The sequence below is a fragment of the Camelina sativa genome, chromosome 20 (genome assembly GCF_000633955.1).
Source record: "Camelina sativa cultivar DH55 chromosome 20, Cs, whole genome shotgun sequence".
NCBI classification, from domain to species: domain Eukaryota; kingdom Viridiplantae; phylum Streptophyta; class Magnoliopsida; order Brassicales; family Brassicaceae; genus Camelina; species Camelina sativa.
Window position 1 is genome coordinate 28,533,476 of NC_025704.1, and position 12,357 is coordinate 28,545,832.

At 35.0% G+C, this 12,357-nt stretch overlaps 3 protein-coding genes across 3 annotated transcripts in view; 1 reads left to right on the top strand and 2 right to left on the bottom strand.

Moving 5' to 3' along the window:
• Window positions 3–3,143, bottom strand: LOC104772916 (ubiquitin carboxyl-terminal hydrolase 21-like; the record flags this gene model as incomplete). Its single annotated transcript, XM_010497470.2, has 9 exons — window positions 2,410–3,143; window positions 2,197–2,317; window positions 1,996–2,106; window positions 1,729–1,901; window positions 1,305–1,634; window positions 1,103–1,225; window positions 431–995; window positions 130–210; window positions 3–13 (listed from the first exon to the last, which is right to left on the bottom strand). Coding segments are annotated over exons 1-9 (1,992 nt in total), but the record flags the coding sequence as incomplete, so codon positions are not given.
• Window positions 6,617–8,919, bottom strand: LOC104771933 (probable ADP-ribosylation factor GTPase-activating protein AGD9). The gene is made up of 7 exons (XM_010496554.2): window positions 8,714–8,919; window positions 8,469–8,587; window positions 7,787–8,222; window positions 7,424–7,693; window positions 7,207–7,332; window positions 7,016–7,117; window positions 6,617–6,931 (listed from the first exon to the last, which is right to left on the bottom strand). The coding sequence occupies exons 1-7, from the start codon at window positions 8,780–8,782 to the stop codon at window positions 6,824–6,826; spliced, it is 1,230 nt and encodes a 409-aa protein (XP_010494856.1). The 5' UTR covers window positions 8,783–8,919; the 3' UTR covers window positions 6,617–6,823.
• Window positions 10,359–12,357, top strand: part of LOC104771934 (transcription factor MYC3-like) — a gene marked incomplete in the record, with an annotated part of 9,183 nt that continues 7,184 nt past the window's right edge. The window contains 1 exon segment of the mRNA XM_019242428.1: window positions 10,359–12,357. Within this exon segment, the coding sequence (XP_019097973.1) occupies window positions 10,519–12,342 (1,824 nt within the window).

The following is a 12,357-nucleotide window of genomic DNA, read 5'->3' on the forward strand; positions in this document are numbered from 1 at the left end:
ATCTGAAAGCTTCCTGTTACAGAATCACACACACACTCAGACTTGGGATCTTTCGTATTCTCACCACTTAGATACATATACCTCTTCCACATTTTTGCAATAATTGAGACTAAACAAAACACATAGTACCTTGGCGTTTTGGACGGGAATTTGGTTTTTGAATCTTGGGCTTACGTTCGTATGCACCACCAAGCGAAGCGTTCTCATCAGCTGTACATAGAGTCACACACACACTGTATAAGAGCTTTGTTGACAGATCATTACTCACTAGTTTGTTCTAAGTTCTAATTCAGATTAATTCTTCTTGTAACAGATGATTTATGTTCTTGTAACAGATGATTTATGGATTACAAAAGGAAAGCTTTATCTGAATCTATTCTTAATATTCTCCACAGTTAAGCTATCAAAAATAAATAGTAGGAGTTAGTACCTTTGCGTTTTGGAGATATGTCTTGATTCTGAACCTTGTGCATAGGGACATGAGCGGCGTCGGTGCTAGCTCTGTCGGCAGCTGGATTTGACACAGGTTCATTCTGTTGAGAGGTCTCAGCAGGTGACTTCTCAGATTCATCGATGTTAGATTTGTTGCCAGCTGAACATGACTCAGGTTCTCTTTGTTGAGTGGGTTCAGCAAATGGTTTCTCAGATTCATCAGCCTCAGGTGACTTGAGAGCGTCAATCATGACCGAAGAATCTTCATCGTTGCAAGACTCGGCTGAATGGAACACTTCTTCTTTTGGCTCACGACAACAAAAATCTGACCAATTTACATCTGGCATCGATACTCCCACAGAGTCGTTGCAAACTTTACTGGAATTACCAACACTCTCGTAACTGTTTTCAAGCACTGACTTTGGTGAAAAGTTTGATGGAGTAGCTTCAAACACTGCCTTCAGCTGTTCAAAAGTACTGGAAAACCAAGGAGTTCCTTCTCTTGCATAAAATAATATATATGCATCCTGCGATAGAACTCTATCCTCGCTGAATCTTGTGACCTGCCAAGATTTCCGAAAAAATACAAAAAGTTAAATTTATTGAAAACCCTTCAGAGAGAGGACTAAGCCACACAAATGAAATGAAATCACTGACTATATTAGATTACCTTTGAGTCATCAAAATTATGCCATGTCTCAGGAGCTGATCTCACATAAGCGGAGTAATGACCAAAAGTTGCTCTAACCCCAATATGCTCAACAAAGGCATAAAGATGATATTTTGTGGAGACCTGAAGATACAAAATTAGATGTCAAGACTCAAACATCTCAAGATTTACAAAAACAAAAAGGTCTGAAATTTTCACGTACCTCAGGGTTTTGGTTACCGCTCATGAAAGGGAGCAAATCCAACTCCAAAGGGAACTCAATATGCTCGAAGATCTTCTCCATAGTAACTCCATCATTCTTGAATCTCTTAAGATGGAACGTAGCAACAGGGGGCAACTTATCAAACTTTAGTTGCTTCTCCTTTGTAACTTTCTCCTTACAGTTATCACATGTTAACTGGTCCTCAAGTAATTCCTTACATGTAAATGAGTCTAAAGCTTTCCAGAGGTTATCAACATCATCAATTTCCAGACTCCATCCAAGAGAAGGTTCAAATGTGTTGGAAACGTGATAACAATTGCGGCAACGAAGCTGAAAAAGGAAGAGATCAAACATATTTCCATTAGTAATTATATATGGAAACTGCTTCAACACTAGTAATGGTAATGAATTAATGCTTTCTTACCGTACTCATGAGACTGCCACCAAAGACATTGTCAACAATGTTTGAGTCTTGAGAAGAGACTGAGCCAGGCTTATTCCTAGGATCTAAACAACATCTCTCTAACTTGTCTAAAAACGACTGTAGAAACTCATGAGCGTCTTCTTGGTGGTTTATCATAAAATCAGATGAAAAATCTGTGATGGGGTTAAGGATGAAACCATTCATACGAAGAAACCTCAAACACAAAATTATACAACACAAATAAACAAAAACAGTCGAAAAGGATACGTTTCAGATTATTACGAAATACATCAATGCTTAAAGCAAATCCTGAAGACCTCAGAACAAGCTCAATATGATCTCGAAGAGCTTGCATAACACAGAACTTATCGTTGCCACCTAAAACACCCAAAAGAGCTATAAAGATAAAAGACAATGAACAAAACAAAACAAAACACCAAACTCAAATAAGCAAAACAATCATCTTACAGTTGCAAGGGGTTTGATGCACATATGAACGAAGACTCTCAATAAGAGGCACAGTATGAGTGAAGCACTGTAACACAGAAGCTATGAAACAAGTGTTGCCTGAGTTATACAACCCAGCACCCTGGAGAAAACATCCAAAAATGATTCAATTTTGGGCATAAAGCTAAACTGATACCAAAATGACAAAATCAGATAAAAAGAGAGAAAACATACAACACCAGTGGGTTCAATCTTCGGGTACCACCAAGAGCACGGTAGAGGTTTCGCTGGCTCGGTCTTATTAAACTCATCGTCGTCGCTTTGGTAGTCGTAATTCGCTATGTATCTCCTCGGCGGACGATTCTCAGGACGAGAATACTGATACGAATCTGACGTACTCACCATTTGGAGAAGATTCTCGTTGTTGTTCGCCGGTGCTATCAATTGTGGCGTGATTAGGGTTTTATCTGAAGACCCATTCTCTCTGTTTTCCTCTGAATCGAAAATTAGGGTTTTATCTGAAGAGGACCCATCTGGTTTCGCCGGAGAATAAGGCTGGATCTGACGAATTGGTGATGTAATAGAGAGCGAGTGAGTAACAAGGTCTCTGATTGGAGCGGTAGGTGAAGAGTCATCTAGGGTTTTGTTGGGTTTAGCGAAATTAGGACAAGGTAAGAGATCTGAAGGTGGTGGGTCATTAAATTCCGCCATTAACAACGAAACCCAGATCTCGAAATTTTCTGGGGAAGAGAAAAAAAAAAGTAGAAAGCTAGGTTTTGGTTATGGGAGGTTTCTGCATCTTCTTCGTAAGTAATGAAAATGTTTTGAGTTTCGCTCCAAAAAAAATATTTGAGAAAATTTTGGAAAGATAAGAGCGAAACGAAATCGATTTGGAGGGAAGATAGAGAAAAATTGGAGAGTGAAGGAAGAAGAAAGGTTTTGAATTAGGAGGGAAAATCAAGCCGCCATTTTTTTGGGGATTAGGGTTTCTTTTGACCTTTTCCCTAAAAGATTTTTAAATCACTACACAGGTTTGGTTAACTCAAACTCAACCATGGTTCGTAATTTGGAGTTGGCTTATCGGACACTCTTTGACCAAACTTTTTTTCTTTTTAAACAAGTTTAATTGACACAAATCATAGATCAATATAGCATGACACATCATATTGAAGCACAGACTGACACCTCAATTAAAATAGGTAACCAACCAAATTATAAGAATTAATACAACTCATCATTTTTCTCCAGTAATAATCCTCGGTTCCACGTCACTTCGTCGACTCGTAGTATTCGGTCGGAGAAGGTGAAACAAAAAGTTATCAAGTTGTTTTGGGCCTTAAGTTTAATTTGTGGCCCAACTTATTTTATTTTACAAACGTAAATAGTAAAACCTATTAACCTAATATATAAACAAAGTTGATGCCTTCTGCAGTTTTGTTACTGTAAGCCTATGAATCTTTTTCCCCAATTATGAATAAATTAAAAAATGTAATTTTAAATTTGGTTTTTAAATAATAATCTAATTGTATTTGTTACTGTGTGTTTTCAAAGTGTTTTTTGAACATAGCTTTTTGGAGTATTTTAAGAGTCACACATCATTAAAATTGATATCCAATAAGAACATTTCGATTAATACAACTCATATACATCATTAAAATTGTGTTTCTAGATTATCTCAACCAATAATAATTATTTCATGTCCAACATCAGTATTTCTAGATTTTAAGGAACTAACACATCATTAAAATTGTGTAACCAATTAAATTATTAAGAAATATTATACATCATATCATATCAATATCTTTTCAAAAAACAAATGTTTAAATTTATAGGTTAAATTTAAACTAAATTAATAAATCATTTACAGTTTTTGAAAATATAATTATATCAACCAAGTATATTAATCATTTTGTGTCGTATCAATATTTCCAAAAACATGGGTTTAAATTATAGCTTAAATTTAAAATAAATTAATAAAGCATTTACAACTTTAAAAACACAAGTATACTAATACAATCAATACAACACAAGTATCATATTAGTAAAATATAAATATAATATAAATCACGATTAACCAAGAATAACACAAAACCAAACTAATTAAAAAATATGTATGTGTATATTGACTTAAATGTAATTATTATCAAATAAAACAATATAATTAGATTTTACAAAAAGAACAAAAGAGAAATAAATAACTTCTTTGACAACAAACAAACTGTAGAAAAACTAGGTGATTAAATTGGTATAAATTACAAAAATAATACACCAGAAACTCAAGCTACACTAATATTTCTAACTCCCATAACAAGCAAAATAATATAAAATTTGAGAGTAATGTTGATAATGGTTTTATATATTATAACACAAACTAATGAAAAATTAAACAATATATAATAAGTTCCAAAATTGAAGGTTTTATATTATAGTTTCAAGCAGTGAAAACTAAATAATCATCTACTTAAGAATCACTTTAAAGATTAACCTAATCCTTATGCTATTCAACAAAAGTATAATAGTATTGAAAATAATACATAAAATCAGAAGACAGTGTCTTTAGTCAAGTGGTTACAGGCTTACAACACCACATCTATGACCGATTCCACTAGAATTCGACTCCACTAAGTCGTGTTCCAAAATATGTCTATGTACTTTGACAAATATTAACTTTTCTAACAATTAAAAAAACACTATAAAACAATATGTGATTAAATTTGTATTAAATACAAAAATACACCACAAATTTAAACCACACTAATTAATCTCCCACATTAGGGTAAAGAAAATAAAGATAGCATACATTAGGGTTAGTTAGGCTATTTATACAATTAAGTCCATCCGATTTAAATGTAAACAATATTTATAAGCCATTTTAAATTTGAGATTTTTTAATTTTTATTTTATTAGTGCATTTTTCTATTTTATCATTGTATAAAACATAGCTTTTACAATTAATCCAATTCCTAATTCCAAAAAAGAAAGTTTATATTTTCAATAATTTAATATATCTAAAAATAGTTACAAAAAGTATCCCGCGGCGTAGCGCGGATCTAACCTAGTTTTTATAATTTCACTATAAGTTTTTTTTCAATTAAATAGATGAAGAAGGGGAAAATAAGGAAACAAAAAAAATTAATGTTAACTTTTTAATTAAATTTATTGATGTTTAATACTGTTTTTATTTCTGTTATGAACTTTAATTTTGAAAAAAAAAAATTCAGTTACTTTTATTGTTGCTTTTCTAAAATCTAATTACTTTAATTTTTCCCAAATATTTTTCCTTTTTCTTGCAAACATTGTCACTGGTATGCCCATCATTTATTTTTTGTCAATTTGTTTCCTAATAACTGGATTAGTTTATTACAAATGATGGAAATAAAGTTTTTAAACATTACTCTATCTTTCTATATCTAGTTTTCCAAAATTTAATCTTATTCTTTTTTATATAGTTACCCAAATTTAACGTTTTTCTATTGTTGCCCAAAATTCTTTATATATAATTTCTTTATGTTTCCATCAAATTAATTAGTCCACTTTCAAGTAAAATACTTTTTTGGTCTTACAAAATTAACTAACTCAATTTTCAAGAACTATCTACTAGTGCTGGGCACGGGACAGGTACCCTTGAATTTTCTCCGACCCTTTACTCGTCCCGACCCTAACGGATAACAAAAAACATTTACTCATACTCGATCCTTAAATAACGGGTACCCGGTAAAAAATAGTTGACCCTTTAAGTACCTGACCCTTTATTATTACCAGGAAAAACGAGTACCCGAAAAAAAATGTCAATAATCGTAATAATAATTTTATCTTTTGAAATCTGAAAAAGGAAAAATTCATAAATTTATGCAATATATAGTTCCAAAACTTATAAAATTACGAATTTTGAAAATAAAAATAATACATTAATTCAGTTAGGCTAAGTTGACTTTATAAATTAATAATAAATAATAATAATAATACAAAATATTAACGGGTATTTACGGGTCGGGTAGCAAAATGGGTAAAGGGCCGAGTAACGGGACGGGTATTGAAAACTAAACTAACACCCTATACTCGTCCCTTACTCATGGGTAATATAATTATAATACTATTTACTCAACTCTAAAGCTGTAGGTACCTTTTTTCGGGACGGGTATGATCCGAGTAACGGATCGAGTACGAGTAACGGGTATTAGTGCCGTAAAAATTAGAATTGTTTTTATCAAGAAATTAGAAAAAAAAAATAGAATTGTTTGATACAAGTTCCCGATAAGGTCAAACAAAGACTCAAAACCATCTGCTCGCTTTCTCAATGTTTCTGCTTTTCCTACAAAAGTTTTGATTGGCTACTTATTGTTTTACAATATCTTGCAGACAGTATTAAGTGCAAAACCAATATCTAGCAAACAATTTCAGAAAATTTGAAACATTTTGACAAAAATAAAACAAAACTACATGCAGTATGACCCTTTTCAGCTTTCAGTTGACCAAATTTTATATTTAGTACCATTACAACATTTAGTCATATACTACCATCCATCAAATAATCAAATTCCAGATAAACATCTTACAACTCTTTCAACTACAAAACCAAACCAAAAAAAAAATGGCATTTTAGATCCGACAATGTGTCCCTGTAAATCAAAGATCTCTGTATGTGTTCTTACAGCATTCTATCCTGAAGATCACTGAATATACTAGAGGCAAATGTTCCCAGCTTATTCTTTGTTTCTTCAGCTATGTTCGCAAGAGATGACATATCTTGCTGCGCCTGTGGAATGAACAAAGTCCAGATAAATAAAAAATAAGCAGAGTCATGTAAAGCTGAAGAATTTGATCCTACTCGGATCATTACCTGGAACGAAATCCGGTTGATGAATTCGCTCGCAGTGATATCGATGTTGGAATCATCTGGTACATGGCCAAACAGATCGGAACTTGAAATAGCTGCTGAGCCCTGTTAGATATGTAATTGCATTAGGCATGTATGAACAATGAGACTTAAAAAGAAAAGTTAATATAGAGTTTGAGAGGTTTAGGAAATACTGAGAACTTCTGAAGGGTAGCTTTTGAGTCCAGATCGGCATCTCTGTTCTGATTTCCGAAATATTGGGCAGAGGAGATTGATTTTGCATTTGAGAACTTCTTTCTTGCTTCATCTGTTTCTTCAACCTAAGTAAGAAAAATACAGTTAAGCAAAGAGGATATGATAATTGACTTCTAATTTTTTCTTGGGTTCTGTTAAAAATGAATCTTTCGTAACCTGAACTTTGGATGAGCTTGAGCTTGATTTCTTGGGGAAAGCACTGTCCATTCCAAATTCGTTAAAGAAATTCGATGACTTTGGTGGAGCAACATGGCTAAGCACTCGTGTGCCACTTTGCCCACCAGATTGCTGCTCGTCATCGAAGTACTCAAATCGAGAAGCATATGATGATGATCCAGCAGCAGATGATGTGTCGTTAGTTGAAGAAGCAGCAGGTATCACAGGTACAGGTTCTTCGGGCTTCTGCTCATAGAGGTTATCTTTTGGCTACACAACAATAGAGAAAAATCTCTAATCAAAACCAAGAAACAAGGAGCGAGCTATCATTCTTTAATAATAAATATAAAAAAAAATCTTTACCTTAGTAGTAAGCTTACGAGCACCAAGACCACCAGTCTTCCCTGTCTTTCTCGACACAAGAGGTTTCTTAAAAGTACTAGCCACAACTTTCTGAGAAGCTTTTGGCGAAGAAGAGGAGACAACAGTTTCATCTTGCTTAACCAAAGAACTCTCTTTTGTTGGAAGTTCAGAAGAAACCCCATTCTTAGATGACTCCAAAGGCTGAGAAGCAGCAACAGAAGGCAATGCCGTTAAACCAGCTTCTTCCGCCATGGCTTTAGCAACTTCCTTAGCAAGAGTCTGCTTATATAAATCAGCAGCTCTTGAAGTGTACTTAGCCTCGATTTTGCCACCGTCATTCCATCCATGTTGCTTGAAAAAAACCTGAGCTCGGTTGTTCCCACCAAACATCATTGTTCTTAGCTGCTCAGGACTCCACGAGTCTAAATTCGTCGACCTTCACGAAAACAACACTATTTATAGCTAATGACATAAAACACAATGAATGGTCTTATATTCAACAAGTAGATCTACAACAAAGTAAAATGCTATATATAGAATGGTGAAAGAGGAAATAAAAGTCAACATCGTCCTGTTTAATCACAGCTTAAACCCTAACCAGTCCTTGAAGCTATAATTAAACACAGAGAGTTCAATTTAAATGCTAAATCAGTGTTCCAGAGAGTAAGAAGCCAAAGTTTACCTCACGAAGCTGATATGAACACCAAGACTCCGATGAACAGCTGAACAATCGATGCATAGGAAGATACCATAAGGAACCGAAGCCCAAGTTGGATTCTTCGCACTACAATCGAAACACACCTATAAAAAAAAGGCAAAATCACAAACCAATCGGAAGATTAGAGTCGTATAATCTCTAGATCTGATCGAAACCAAACCAAATTCAATTCAAATTTATACGAAGAGAATGGGAGAAAAAACCCTAACCTTGTTATCGGGTTTTGATTTCAGTTTTCTGAAAACAACATTCTTATCGGCGAGATTCTCAGTTGCCATAGTTGATTACAAATCTGAATAGGAAGAAGCAGAGAAGATTTCACAGATGTTTTCCCCCAAAATCTGAAAGTGGTGATGATGATGGATCGACTCTTCAACAAAGCAGATTATTATTTTTGTTTTTTTTTGCTTACGAAACATGTAAAGGTAATTTATTTATTTTTTATATTTTACGTTTATGATTTGTTATTGTGAGAAGGCCTTACATTAGATTAGCGGATCAATACTAAATCATATGGGCTTTACTGGCCCAATAGTAACAGAAGCCTGTTTTTTTTTTTCTTTTAACAAACAAAGTAGTGGATATTATTGTTCATCATAAGTTGGTGCGATAGTTGTCAGCTTTCGATCTAAATTTCCAAATTGCAAAATATAACTCTAAAATCTAAACTCTAGCCATCTTCGGAAACTTATAAATGATTAGTCTTGAAATCTAAACCATAATCACAAAATTATTAACTTAAATCATCGTATTAAACTCGATTAGTTGAATTTCAACATTGACGATTATTTGAAAGATGAAAACTGTTTTATACAGAAAAAGGTTTTATAATTGTTAACTCCAACAAAATGGACAGTTTATGGAAGCATGTTAAGGTATTAAATTAAGTTATCATAACTAGTACACCAATTCCTCTAGAACACTTTTTGCTTAATACATTGTTTGTTTTAGTGACATGTTGATTATGTCTTGCAAATCTGGCAATAACTTAAAGATATATACGGATTACTTTATAATGTAATGTCAAATAATCTTATTAGTTAATTAGTGAGTGGGTCTAAAGTCTTTTGTAATTACATCATCCACGAGAATCACGTGAAGTGGAGGATCATCAACGTTAGCCATCGTGATTAAAACCATCGAATACTGTACATGTTGTCTTTTTCACTCAATACTTTTCTTCTTTCTTTTTTGTTTCTTAAAGATATTATATTTATTAATCGTTGGCATTATCATGTGTAACTTTTTCAAAATCATAAATTAACAGTAGCAAAACGATAAAAAAAAAAAAATTAACTGTTGATGGAAAGAAAATGTGGTTAAAATAGAGTAAAATATTATAAAGAAAAAGAATAAGAGCTGCATAGTATAATAATTCATGTACAGTATATGCCATGACTAAAATATCAAAGTGGTTTCCAATCCCTAAATAAAAAGAAAGAAAAAGAAAACAAAATGGAAAGCAGACACGACTACTCTCTTACACAGAGGACCCAAACAATTAAAGTGGGCTACTACACAAACATAATTCTCAATGTATGTCCAAAATAAATATGCTGACAGGTTTATGTGTGGTGCAAACCGAATAATATCATAATTGTGACTAAATTCATTTAAACAAAAATTATCACACCATGAATATTTAATTTCGCTGTATTTTATGTCAAAAAAAAAAAAAAAAAAAATTCGTAGTGTTTTCGTAACCGTTAACCAAAAAATATTTTTTAATCGTCTTATAATATGTTACTACTCTCATATTATAAGCATTTTAAAAATTTTGTCAGAAAAAACAATTATTTATTAATTTACAGTTGTAATATATATAAAAAAAATAATAAAAAGAGAGAATCATCTTCTCCAAACAATCAATAAACGCCATTTGCTTAGCTTTTCCCTCTTTTGATTTTTCATCCAACACGTCACCTCTCTCTCTCTCTCTCTCTCACCGGAAAAAAAAGTCTTCACCTTTCACCGGGAAAAGTCTTACCCTTTTTCAAACCCGGCGGCTGTTCACATGAACGGCGGCACAACATCATCAATCAATTTCTTAACAACCGGCGACGATGACGCGTCGGCGGCGGCGATGGAAGCTTTCATCGGAACTAACCAGCACTCATCTCTGTTTCCTCCACCTCAACCTCAACCACAACCACAATCTCTTCTTCCTCCTCAGTTCAACGAAGACACTCTCCAGCAACGTCTCCAAGCTTTAATCGAATCCGCCGGAGAGAACTGGACTTACGCTATCTTCTGGCAGATCTCTCACGACTTCGATTCATCAACGGGAGACAACACTGTGATCCTCGGTTGGGGTGATGGTTACTATAAAGGAGAAGAAGACAAAGAGAAGAAGAAGAACAACACCAACACCGCGGAGCAAGAGCATCGGAAAAGAGTGATCCGCGAGCTTAACTCGTTAATCTCCGGCGGAATTGGAGTTTCCGACGAAGCAAACGACGAGGAAGTCACGGATACTGAATGGTTCTTCTTAGTCTCGATGACTCAGAGCTTCCCTAACGGCGTCGGACTTCCCGGTGAATCTTTCCTAAACTCTCGTGTGATTTGGTTATCCGGGTCGGGTGCTTTAACCGGGTCGGGTTGTGAAAGAGCGGGTCAAGGTCAGATTTACGGGTTGAAGACGATGGTGTGTATCGCTGCTCAAAACGGCGTCGTTGAGCTTGGTTCGTCGGAAGCTATAAGCCAAAGCTCAGATCTGATGGATAAAGTCAATAGCTTGTTTAATTCCAACAACGGTGGTAACAATGGTGGTGAAGCTTGTTCTTGGGGTTTTAATCTGAATCCAGATCAAGGTGAGAACGATCCAGCTCTGTGGATTAGTGAACCGGCGACGAACACCGGAATCGAATCTCCGGCGAGGGTTAATAATGGTAATCATTCGAATTCTAATTCAAAGTCAGATTCTCATCAGATTTCGAAGCTTGAGAAGAATGATATAAGCTCTGTTGAGAATCAGAATCGTCTTGGTGAGAGAGAATTGAACTTTTCGAGCTCAGGGTTGAATCAAAATGGGAACTTTCAAGGTGGGTTGAAGTCGAACGAGACTTTAAGTTTCTGTGGTAACAACAACGAGAGTAACAAGAAGAAGAGGTCTCCGGTTTCTAAAGGAAGTAACAACGATGAAGGGATGCTTTCTTTTAGCACTGTGGTTCGATCAGCTGCTAAATCTGGTGACTCGGATCATTCTGATCTCGAAGCATCTGTGGTTAAGGAAGCGATTGTTGTTGAGCCACCGGAGAAGAAGCCGAGGAAACGTGGGAGGAAACCGGCTAATGGAAGAGAAGAGCCGTTGAATCACGTTGAAGCAGAGAGGCAGAGAAGAGAGAAGTTAAACCAGAGGTTCTACTCTTTGAGAGCTGTGGTTCCTAACGTTTCCAAGATGGATAAAGCTTCTCTTCTCGGTGATGCTATTTCGTATATCAATGAGCTTAAGTCGAAGCTGCAACAAGCGGAGATCGATAAAGAAGAGATTCAGAAGCGGCTTGATGGGGTGAACAAGGAAGGAAAAGGAGGAGGAGGAGGAGGGTCGAGGGCGAGAGAACGGAAATGTTCGAATCAAGATACGTCGATAGAGATGGAGATTGATGTGAAGATCATAGGTTGGGATGTGATGATACGTGTACAATGTAGCAAGAAGGATCATCCAGGTGCTAGATTCATGGAAGCGCTTAAGGAGTTGGATTTGGAAGTGAATCATGCGAGTTTATCCGTTGTGAATGATTTGATGATTCAACAAGCTACCGTGAAGATGGGGAGCCAGTTTTTCAATCATGACCAGCTCAAAGTTGCCTTAATGACCAAAGTCGGAGAAAACTATTGATCAAAGCTGGCATAT